At 38.0% G+C, this 12,415-nt stretch overlaps 1 protein-coding gene across 3 annotated transcripts in view; it reads left to right on the forward strand.

The window, feature by feature from the left end:
* SETD2 (SET domain containing 2) overlaps positions 1–12,415 on the forward strand; it is a 76,463-nt gene that overhangs the window by 19,635 nt on the left and 44,413 nt on the right. For all 3 annotated transcript variants that reach the window (XR_001919964.1, XM_018066849.1, XM_018066850.1), the window contains exons 3-5: positions 1,134–5,497; positions 8,041–8,172; positions 10,881–11,009. Coding sequence is in view for 2 of the 3 variants with exons in the window: in XM_018066849.1 (XP_017922338.1) it covers positions 1,134–5,497; positions 8,041–8,172; positions 10,881–11,009 (4,625 nt within the window). In the remaining variant the exon portion in view is untranslated. The remainder of the gene's footprint in view (positions 1–1,133; positions 5,498–8,040; positions 8,173–10,880; positions 11,010–12,415) is intronic.

The raw sequence follows: 12,415 nt of genomic DNA on the forward strand, positions 1-12,415 counted from the left end.
GACTTTCCTGATGTTCTGTCTACAACCGAGGTTAAGCCTTTAACTTCTGAAGCGCACCAGTTCCTTTGGTGGTTTGGCAAATAATGAAGGGTAAAGTCTTCTTAGATACATACTTTGTAGTTGTTGCTTATAGTAGGATAAGACTATAAGTCCGCTTGGCCTGGGTATGTATGGGGCCCAGCAGATGTAGTGGTAATGTGCCAGGACAGTAATTTCCAGGAAGGCAGAAAGGCCTGGTTCTCATTTGGTTTGGTTACCTCATCTGTAAAATGAGTGAGGTGGGAAACTGCTCTGTACCAGCGGTTCCCCACGTCTAGGAAGTCCCTCAGAGTTGCCTGAGATGCTTGTTTTCAGATAACAAAACAAACTTCTTGTTCACTTTAGAGCTCTTGAATTGATATTTCCTGGAGTTTTGTCACAGATCTATATTTCTACCAAGTACCCAAGTGACTCTCTTTTTTTTAAATCTATTAATTTGTTTGGCTGCACTGGGTCTTAGCTGCAGCACATAGGATCTTTAGTAGAAGCATGTGAACTCTTAGTTGTGGCATGTGGGATCTAGTTTCCTGATCAGGGATGGAACCCAGGCCACCCGCACTAAGAGTGTGGAGCCCTAGCCACTGAACCACCAGGGAAGTCCCCTCAAGTAGTCCCTGCAAGTGATGATTCTGTGTGATGCCAGAAGACCACTAGTTGTAATGACTTATGATGTTTCTTACAGGATAGGGACAAGAACAAAGTATTTTCATGATGCAGATGTTAGCTATTGCTGTCTATCCGTGTCCTCTTATAATGTATGTTGAAATACACATCAGATTATTTTTAAAATTCTGCTTGGAAAGTAGTTCTAAAACTATAAAATCCTTTAAGAGACAATAAGAGTAGAAAAATATGGATAATTGTTGAAACTGGGGATGGGTACTTAGAGGTTTATTAAACTATTTTACCTTTGGGTATGTTTAAAATTTTCCATAATAAAGAGGATTTTTTTAATGCTTTTATAGCTTAATGAAATTCATGCTGTTTTTGTCATTAAAAAGGACTTTTCATTTCTCTGACATTTTAAACTGTGATGCTAGCCATTTAAAAGTAACATTATTGTAGTAGTAACTGCTCTTTTTGTTCATTCATAGGCAAAGATTGAAAATGTGCCGAAAACAGGTTTCATCAAAGGACCAATGTTCAAAGGTGTTGCTTCTAGTCGGTTTTTGCCCAAAGGCACCAAGACAAAAGTTAATTTGGAGGAACAGGGACGACAGAAGGTGTCATTCAGCTTCAGCCTTACAAAGAAAACTTTGCAGAACAGGTTTCTGACTGCACTTGGCAATGAAAAGCAAAATGATACTCCAAATTCCCCAGTTGTACCTCTTCAAGTAGACTCGACCCCTAAAGTTAAGACGGACATTGGAGATACATTATCTACTACAGAGGAATCTTCACCACCGAAATCAAGGGTAGAATTGGGCAAAATCCATTTTAAGAAACATCTGCTTCATGTAACATCCAGGCCACTGCTGACTGCTACCACAGCAGTGGCATCTCTGTCTCCTCCCATGGCACCATTACCAGCAGTCATAGCAGAATCAACAACTGTAGACTCGCCACCCTCATCTCCACCTCCACCACCTCCACCTCCACAAGCCACAACACCCTCATCACCAGCACCAGTAACAGAGCCAGTGGCCTTGCCACACACACCAGTTACAGTTCTGATGACAGCACCCGTAGATGTAGCTGCTAGAGCCTTGAAGGAGCCACCAGTAACAGTTGTACCAGAATCATCAGAAGTGGACACTAAACAGGACCCTGTATCTAATAGTTCAGAAGAACACATAACTCACAGTTTGAATGAGCAAGCGGATATTCCTTCACAAAAAGAAGATTCCCATATTGGGAAGGAAGAAGAAACTCCAGATAGTTCTAAGAGTAGTCTGGGCTCTAAAAGAACAGGTTCTAAGAAGAAATCCTCACAATCTGAAGGCACCTTTCTTGGTTCAGAATCTGATGAAGATTCTGTACGGACTTCCTCAAGTCAAAGATCGCATGATTTAAAATTTTCAGCAAACACTGACAGAGAAAGAGATTCAAAAAAGAGCTTAGCAACTTTTAAAAGTGAGGATTTAGGGAAATCTTCACGATCTAAAACAGAGAGAGATGATAAATATTTTAGCTACTCAAAACTTGAAAGAGATACTCGGTATATATCATCTCGCTGTAGAGAGAGAGAACGAAGGAGGAGCAGATCTCGGTCTAGATCTGACAGAGGCTCTAGAACTAGTTTATCTTATTCTCGGTCAGAACGATCCCATTATTATGACTCTGATCGTCGCTACCATAGGAGTTCCCCCTATCGAGAAAGGACTCGCTATTCTCGGGCATATACAGATAGCAGGGCGAGAGAGAGTTCTGACTCAGAAGATGAGTATAAGAAGACATACTCAAGGCGCACCTCATCTCATTCTTCCTCTTACAGAGACCTAAGGACATCATCATCCTATTCTAAATCTGACCGAGACTGTAAAACTGAGTCCTCTTACTTAGAGATTGAGAAAAGAGGAAAGTATTCTTCCAAATTAGAAAGAGAATCCAAAAGGACTTCAGAAAGTGAAGCAATGAAAAGATGCTGTTCTCCCCCCAATGAACTCGGATTCCGACGGGGGTCATCATATTCCAAGCATGATAACAATGCTTCCCGTTACAAATCTGCCCCTTCAAAACCTGTATCCAAGTCTGATAAATTTAAAAATTCTTTCTGTTGTACAGAATTGAATGAGGAAACCAGACAGTCTCATTCTTTTAGTTTACAGACTCCTTGTTCAAAAGGTAGTGAATTAAGAGTGATTAGTAAAATTCCTGAGAGAGAGAAGACTCGGTCTCCATCTCCATCAAATCGATTAAATGATTCACCTACTTTTAAAAAGCTAGATGGATCACCTGTTTTTAAGTCTGAATTTATAGGACATGATAGCCATGATAGTATTAAAGAAGTAGACTCTTTATGTAAAGTGAAGAATGATCAGTTAAGAAGTTATTGTCCCACAGAATTAAATATAAATGGGTCTCCAGGGGCAGAATCTGATTTGGCAGCATTTTGCACTTCTAAACATGACACTGTTTTGATGTCTTCTGATGATAGTGTGACTGGATCAGAGGTATCCCCCTCGGTCAAAACATGCATGCTTTCATCAAATGGATTTCAAAATACTAATAGATGTAAAGAAAAAGACTTGGATGATACTTGCATGAAGCATAGTAAGTCAGAAAGCGCATCTAGAGAAACAGAACCTCTGGTGTCACCACATCAAGATCAACTCATTTCTTTGCCAGTTATAACTATAGATTATTCCAAAACAGTTGTTAAAGAACCAGTTGAGGTGAGAGTTTCTTGCTGTAAAACCAAAGATTCAGATATATACTGTACTTCAAATGACAACCACACTTCTTCATGTCATTCTGGAGCTGAAAATACTGAGCCTTTAGTCTCAAAGATGTCTTCAAATAGCTTTATGAATGTGCATTTGAAATCAAAAACAGTTATATGTGATCATGGAAATCTAACCGATCAGCGCTCAAAATTTGCATGTGGAGAATATAAGCAGAGTGTTGGTAGTACTAGCTCAGCTTCTGTTAATCATTTTGATGATTTATATCAAACTCCAGGGAGCTCATGTATCGCTTCATCTCTTCAGAGTCTTCCCCCAGGAATGAAAGTGAACAGTTTAACTCTCTTGCAACGTGGAGAGAATATATCTCCAGTTTTGGATGCTGTGCTGAAGAGTAAAAACTCAGAGTTTTTAAAGCATGCAGAGAAAGAAACAGTAATAGAAGTAGGTGGTGACCTTCCTGATTCAGGAAGGGGATTTGCTTCATGGGATAGCAGGCATAATAATGGACTGTCTGAGAAATGTGTGCAGGAGGCTCATGAAGAAGGGAATTCTTTATTGCCTGATAGAAGAGGAAGACCAGAGATCTCTTTAGATGAAGAAGGTGGAAGAGGACATACACATATTTCTGATGACTCAGAAGTTGTATTTTCTTCTTGTGATTTGAATTTAACTATGGAGGACAGTGATGGCGTAACATATACCTTAAAATGTGACAGTAGTGGTCATGCCTCAGAGATTGTATCTACTGTCCATGAAGATTATTCTGGTTCTTCCGAAAGTTCAAGTGATGAAAGTGATTCAGAGGATACAGATTCTGACGATAGCAGTATTCCAAGAAACCGTCTTCAGTCTGTTGTGGTTGTGCCAAAGAATTCTACTTTGACCATGGAAGAAACTAGTCCTTGTTCTTCTCGGAGCAGTCAGAGTTACAGACACTATTCTGATCACTGGGAAGATGAGAGATTGGAGCCAAGGAGACATTCATACGAGGAAAAATTTGAGAGTATAACAACTAAATCCTGTCCTCAAACTGAGAAGTTCTTCTTTCATAAAGCAGCAGAGAAAAATTCCGAAATTTCTTTTATACAGCCCAGCCGAAAACAGATAGATAATCACCTGCCTGAAATTGCTCATCCTCAGAGTGATGGGGTTGATAGTACAAGTCATCCAGACATAAAATCCGACCCTCTAGGGCATTCAAATTCTGAGGAAACGGTGAAAACTAAAATAGCTTCTCAGCAGCAAGAAGAGCTACCAGTTTATTCTCCTGATGATTTTGAAGATGTCTCAAGTAAGTCTCGGCAACAGACTGCTTTTCCGATCAGGGCAGATAGTCGACTGGGGAAAACAGATTCGAGCTTTTCTTCTTCTTGTGAGATCTCCCGCGTGGACGGCGTCCGCTCATCAGAGGAGCTCAGAAACCTAGGGTGGGACTTCTCTCAACAAGAAAAGCCTACCAGCACATACCAGCAGCCTGACAGCAGCTATGGAGCCTGTGGCGGACACAAGCATCAGCAAAGTGCAGAACAGTGTAGCGGGGTGCGCAGTTACTGGCAAGGCAACGGCTACTGGGATCCAAGGTTAGCGAGTAGACCGCCAGGAGCTGGGCTTGTGTATGATCGAATTCAAGGGCAGGTACCAGATTCCTTAACAGATGACCGAGAAGAGGAGGAGAATTGGGATCAACGTGGAGGATCTCACTTTTCTAGTCAGTCCAGTAAGTTTTTTTTGTCCCTTCAGAAGGACAAGGGTTCAGTGCAAGCGCCTGAAATAAGCAGCAATTCCATTAAGGACTCTTTGGCTGTGAATGAGAAGAAAGATCTTCTGAAAAACTTAGACAGAAATGATATGAAAGATAGAGGACCTCTTAAAAAAAGAAGACAGGAGTTGGAGAGTGATTCTGAAAGTGATGGTGAGCTTCAGGACAGAAAGAAAGTTCGAGTGGAGATAGAGCAGGGAGAGACAGCAGTGCCCCTCGGCTCAGCGCTGGTTGGGCCTTCCTGTGTCATGGAGGACTTCAGGGACCCCCAGCGGTGGAAGGAATATGCCAAGCAAGGGAAGATGCCTTGTTACTTTGATCTGATTGAAGAAAATGTTTATTTAACAGAAAGGTAAGCCAAATTAACACTTGTCTGAGAAGTTTTAACCTCTTTTTGTAGGAAAAAACTTAGCTTTCGGAAGTTAATATATGAGCTCAACTTTATGAAATAGGTTGTGTGATAAAATGTAAATTAAAAAATCTAAAAAGTATATTTGCCTATTTAGATTTGATGGTGGTAGAGTCCCTCCCTCAATTTTTTTTTCCTCTCAGGGAGGGGATGTCTGCTTTTTTTTTTTCCTCCCTTTACCTCTGGTCCTAGAAGTACATTAAAACCAAAGTATATAGAGCAACCCAGTTTTTCTTAAATTTCTTTTTACATGTGAACCTGGAAGAGAAACTGGAACAAAACTCCAGCAAAATAGTCTGCTCTTAGAGAAAAAAAAAGTTATGTTGGATTTTTTTTTTCTTCATTGTGAAGATTTTTGAAGAATGTCTTTAGGTACTTTACAAACTAGAACTAGATTGAAACACAGTGTTCTTTTGTCATGTTTTAAAATCTGATGCTAATAGATTAAGCTTGGCAATAAGATAACGAGTTTTTAGAAAATAAATGGTAAAATCCCTCACAGGAAATAAGGTATAATGAGAATAGGCTAATGAAAACATAATCCTCTAGAGCAGAGCTTCTTGGTCAACTTTCTTTCACCTCTTTCTGATAGTCTTAATTTTCTCAATGTAAATATATGTTGAATATGTGTTTAAAAAGTTTATAGTCTCCTAATCACCTACCTCCTTTTGGAAATTTCTCCTCTAGTTGAGAATCAACTTAGCCATCATCCCTTTAAGCATTCAGAATTTTTTAAAATGAAGACATTTTCCACTGTGGAAAAGGTAAAAGACTTCATCTTAACGTTAGACCCATCAGAAGTTTTTCCTATTTAAAAAAAAAAAAAAAACACTAATTTTTTTTTGAAAGATAAAAAGAGCCTCTTATAGTAACATTCATTTGTATCTAGTTGTAAATTAGGTTTAACTTCAAAATACTGACTATTTTAAGTAGTAGTCCTTAGGTATTTTGTGAGTAGAGTCATGCAACTTACGTGATCTTTCTACAGGAATAGAAATAAAATTAACCCAACTCTCTGGATTTTATTTAGCAGTGAGTTTCAGATACATATAAGACTATACACGATAAATTTGGTTGGTGAGAGGCATTTGAGGGCCTTCTGGAGGGGGAAGCATTTATATATATATACAACATTTTAAATCCTGGAGAGGGGCATGGCAACCCACTCCAGTATTCTTGCCTGGAGAATCCCTTGGACAGAGGAGTCTCGCAGGCCACAGTCCACAGGGTTGCAAAGAGTTGGCCACAACTGAAGCGACTTAGCACATATGCAACATTTTAAAGTGCTTGACATATGCTGGGCGTTTGTAGAAGCCACTGAGAAGACAAGTTACTGTCAAGTATGAGCATTCCTATGTCTAGTGAAAATAGGCTTGCCTGAAAGAAATCTGGGCTCTCTAGTCCTCATCTGGTCTTCTGGAGCAGTACAAAATAAAACTGCTGCTTTTATATATAGCTTTTAAGAACTTGCGAGAAGGTATTTATCTTTAGTCATCTTTCTATAGGCAAAGCACATTCTTATGTGTATTAATGAATTATGTCTTTAATTGATCCAGATGAATCATTCTTATTATTGCAAATTGGTGAAAACTCTCATGACCCTGGTTAGGTACTTTCTAAAACGGACTGTAGAAGAACTAATGTTGAAGGTGAAAGCAGATTAGTTAGGAGATTAAGACAGTCTCCTAGAGCAGCAGCTGTGCTCTTCACTTGTCTGTTAGTTGAAGAGTAAGTCACAGTTCCCTGATCTTAAGAAGGGGAACTTATTCATCTGTCCTTGCATTTTTTAAAACAGGATTTGCACAAAAATGATGTTGCTGAAGGAGTCTCTAAAGGGTTTGATTGAGTTAGATTCTTGATTTAAAACTCCTATTTTTGTTCTTTTAGTTTGTTTGTTTTTTAGCAGCCCCTTTTCTTCCTCAGCCTAGTATCTCAACTATTATTTGTATAACCATGAGGACTGATTGTTTTGTTTTTGACCACATGGCAGCATACAGGATCTTAGCTTCCCTACCAGGGATTGAACCTTTTACCCCCTTGCAGTGGAAGCATGAAGTCTTAACCACTGGACCACAAACAAGTCCATAAGGACTGATTCTTAACTTTAATTAATATTACCTGATACTCATGAGTTCTCCAATTTTCCTCTGGAGCCAGATATGAGTACTAACTTGAAACTGCTCGGAATTTGAGGCTTAGATGACAGGGACTAGGAAAGAAGGCTGAGTCCAAAATAATAGACTTGAGCTTATCCCATCTTCCCATTTGCCAAGGCTGAGGCTTCCTCTCATCTGTTTTGCAACACAGTTCTTAGTGTTTTCAGTCTCATAAATGCTTAGTGGTTTGACATTTTGTCTTTTTAAATGATTGACTTAACCAGAATCATTAAATGGAAAACAAATGAAATTTGGCATTGTTTGACTGTGTATATTGTATCATTGCTAGGACATTTATTTAACCAATTTTAATAAAATTTTACCTAATAGAAAGAAGAATAAATCCCATCGGGATATTAAGCGAATGCAATGTGAGTGTACACCTCTTTCTAAAGATGAAAGAGCTCAAGGTGAAATAGCCTGTGGGGAAGATTGTCTTAATCGTCTTCTCATGATTGAATGGTAAGTAAATTAGAATGCTCTGCTTTTGCTCGGTTATTCTAGTAAATATCTCTAAATATTGAGAAGAATTATTAAGAGTAAAATTTTGACTTTTCTCCTCCTACCTACTGCTGAGTATTTATGAGCCATGAAATCTCGCGTGTGAAACTAGAGATGAAAACTCCAGTCTCCAGTTGAGAAGGAGACAGATTTCCCTCACATCGTGCATTAGATCATGACACACACTGAACGTGCTCTGTGAAGTAGCCCTGATACTGACAGAGCAATACCAGTTTTTACCCAGCCTCCTTTACCTCTTGTAAGGTTCATGTCCTGAGAAGTCAGTGTTGGCATTTTTTAATTTTTAAAATGAACTAAAATCCTAACACTTCAAAAGTGCTTAAAGTAAAATGTCTTGTTCTAAGCCTCAATCCCTCTATTTGTAATGTTTCCAGATAATTTTTATGCCTGTAGCAGCAGAAGTAGACATTTCCTTTTTTTATGTGTAGAAAGGAAATTCTTACTATATGTACTTTGTGAAACTTTGTTCCCCCTCACTTGCCACATACACTTTTTTTTTTGAGTTGCATTTTATTTTATTTATTTATTTTTTTAATTTTTATTTTTACTTTATTTTACTTTACAATACTGTATTGGTTTTGCCATACATTGAGATGAATCCACCATGGGTGTACATGCGTTCCCAAACTTGAACCCCCCTCCCACTTCCCTCCCCATAACATCTCTCTGGGTCATCACCGTGCACCAGCCCCAAGCATGCTGTATCCTGTGTCGGACATAGACTGGCGATTCGATTCTTGCATGATAGTATACCTGTTACAATGCCATTCTCCCCAAATCATCCCACCCTCTCCCTCTCCTTCTGAGTCCAAAAGTCCGTTATACACATCTGTGTCTCCTTTGCTGTCCTGCATACAGGGTCGTCATTGCCATCTTTCTAAATTCCATATATATGTGTTAGTATACTGTATTGGTGTTTTTCTTTCTGGCTTACTTCACTCTGTATAATCGGCTCCAGTTTCATCCATCTCATCAGAACTGATTCAAATGAATTCTTTTTAATGGCTGCATAATACTCCATTGTGTGTATGTACCACAGCTTTCTTATCCATTCATCTGCTGATGGACATCTAGGTTGTTTCCATGTCCTGGCTATTATAAACAGTGCTGCGATGAACATTGGGGTACATGTGTCTCTTTCAATTCTGGTTTCCTCAGTGTGTATGCCCAGCAGTGGGATTGCTGGGTCATAAGGTAGTTCTATTTGCAATTTTTTCAGGAATCTCCACACTGTTCTCCATAGTGGCTGTACTAGTTTGCATTCCCACCAACAGTGTAGGAGGGTTCCCTTTTCTCCACACCCTCTCCAGCATTTATTGCTTGCAGATTTTTGGATCGCAGCCATTCTGACTGGTGTGAAGTGGTACCTCATTGTGGTTTTGATTTGCATTTCTCTAATAATGAGTGATGTTGAGCATCTTTTCATGTGTTTGTTAGCCATCCATACGTCTTCTTTGGAGAAAGGTCTATTTAGTTCTTTGGCCCATTTTTTGATTGGGTCGTTTATTTTTCTGGAATTGAGCTGCAGAAGTTGCTTGTATATTTTTGAGATTAGTTGTTTGTCAGTTGCTTCATTTGCTATTATTTTCTCCCATTCAGAAGGCTGTCTTTTAACCTTGTTTATATTTTCCTTTGTTGTGCAGAAGCTTTTAATTTTAATTAGATCCCATTTGTTTATTTTTGCTTTTATTTCCAGAATTGTTACATACACTTTTAATATGCTTTGGAGACCTAGTCAGAGCTACATATTTTGACCTACCCAGATCTTTCCCTTGACTATATTGTATATTCTATTCATAGTTAACGTGTAAATATTAATCTTCTGTTGATAGACAGGTGGTTCAGTATTTTTCATATAAATAATAAATATCTTTACATTAAAAAATGTGATTTTTGAAAAAACAATCAGAGTGAAAATTGTATCATTTTTAACCATCGAAAGATTATTAAGGTGCTTTATAGTATAGGTGGGCTTCTCAGGTGGCGCTAGTGGTAAAGAATCCACCTGCCAGCGCTGGAGATGCAAGAGATGCAGGTTGCATCCCTGGGTCGGGAAAATCCTTGGAAGTAGGAAATGGCAATCACTTTAGTATTCCTGCCTGGGAAATTCCATGGGCAGAGGAGCCTGTCAGCTTTGGACTATTAAGAATTCAGTAAATTTTTTATTTTATGCCAGAATCCATTATGGAAGAGTCTTGCTACTTCATGTTATGCTTACTCTGAACAAGGATATGTTTAATAATGACTTTGTAATTAGCTACATTCAAAAGATGAAATTAGTGATGATTGGAGTGGAGTATAAGAGAAGGTACGCCGGTTGAGGATAAGTTAGCTCTGCATAGTTGTCAGAGTGCCGCGGGCTTCCATGCAGTCTGAAAATGTGTCTTAGCACTCTGAGGGAGGGGTAGTGACTAGTTGAGAGACTGTATTTCTGGCACCATGTGTTTAACTAACAGTGTAGGCACTCAGTTCTAAGGAGTCCTTTCATGATGGAAAGAATTATTGAGGAAGGCTCACTTGGAGGTTTACGACACATATGCTTGCTGATTATGCCATAAAGATACGGATATATTTACATAATTCTAGTGAACACGTTTTTAGTTCTTTTGCTGCTTTGAAGAATTAATTTGCTCCCTGTCTCTCTTCAGTTCTTCTCGGTGTCCAAATGGGGATTATTGTTCCAATAGACGGTTTCAGAGGAAACAGCATGCAGATGTGGAAGTCATCCTCACAGAAAAGAAAGGCTGGGGCTTGAGAGCTGCTAAAGACCTTCCTTCGTAAGTTAGGTTTTAATCACCTTTCATTTCATTTGTGTTGCTGAAGTTGATTAGATACCTTTTAGGAAAATAATTTGCCTATTACACTGAAGTTTAATAATGATTATTGTGCAGAATGATGCTTGTTAGCCAGTTTTATTTTTTTAATTCACTTATTTTAGGAAATTAAATAGAAATCTCTTCTCTATATATATGAGAGAGCAGTTTGTCCCTTATGATGTTTGGAATAGGCCAATCCTTCTTTGTCTGATAGTCATGTTACCTTTAATTCCAAATTACCAAATGTTTGTGTAGAACCCCCAAATCCCCATGAAATTCTGTAAAAAGGAGTTAGGACAGAATCTATAACAGTGATTCTGTATAAAATTGAGTTGGGATAAGAGTGGTGGAGAGTGTCTAAGGATATTAGAATAGAGAATTAAAGCATACTTGATAAATAGTAAACATTTTTGAATGAATAAATGTTGCCTTCTGTCTAACTCATGTTACTTTTATATGTAAAGCAATAAAAGATCAGTTTATTTTCTACCATATTCAGTATTTCCTTTAGCCACTCATTTTTTATACATAGTATATTTAAGTATTCTTATGAAAGTTGATTGTCTTTTTCTTTAAAGTTAAGTATATATAGATTACATGTGTTTATGATGGAAGAATTTTTTTTAATGCATCAAACGAATAAAGGAAGAAAATCAGACAGTTGCTGGCTTCTGGTGACTAAAGCACAGCTATTCTTTCAGAATCTTAAGCATATGGCCACACTTGAATGAGAATTGGAATGGGGTGAGGGGTTGTAATCTTTTTATTGTGAAGATTCAAAGCAACCAGGTACTTTAGTTTTCTGACAGGAATCCTCATGTATCTTTTGAAAGGTCAGAATTGATATTCATATCACTCTATCTTTTTGAGAACCAATCAGAAAAATGTTTCATTTTAAAAAAAAGTAAATAGTAGAAACATCATATTTCCCTTTTCTACAAAGTATTATCACAATATCTTGGTTCATAACCATTTTTAAATTGTTTCTTTGAAACATATCTCATAGAATCATCTAAGTATATTCCATATCCAAACTCAGTGGATCCTTTATAATATTTTAAATAAATCATAGACAAGCTTCCCTTGTCTGTTATTAGACATCACTCTCAGTATTTCCCAAGGCAGGCCAGTGTGTTTCTAAAGTCACTAACTCTGATCTAGATGCAGGCTAGCCAGGTTTTTCTTTTGGAGAATCTTTTTTTTAAATGTATTTATTTTTTAAAGAAATTCCAGTTTGGACATAAACTTCTGTTACAGGGTAGTAATGGATACTATTGTCTTTTGGCAGAGTCTGCACTAACATACCTTCAACTTAAATATAAATTCTTATATGCAACAGAGACTATTCGTTGGCTCAGAAATCCATT

This window comes from Capra hircus, chromosome 22 (genome assembly GCF_001704415.2).
Source record: "Capra hircus breed San Clemente chromosome 22, ASM170441v1, whole genome shotgun sequence".
NCBI classification, from domain to species: Eukaryota; Metazoa; Chordata; class Mammalia; order Artiodactyla; family Bovidae; genus Capra; species Capra hircus.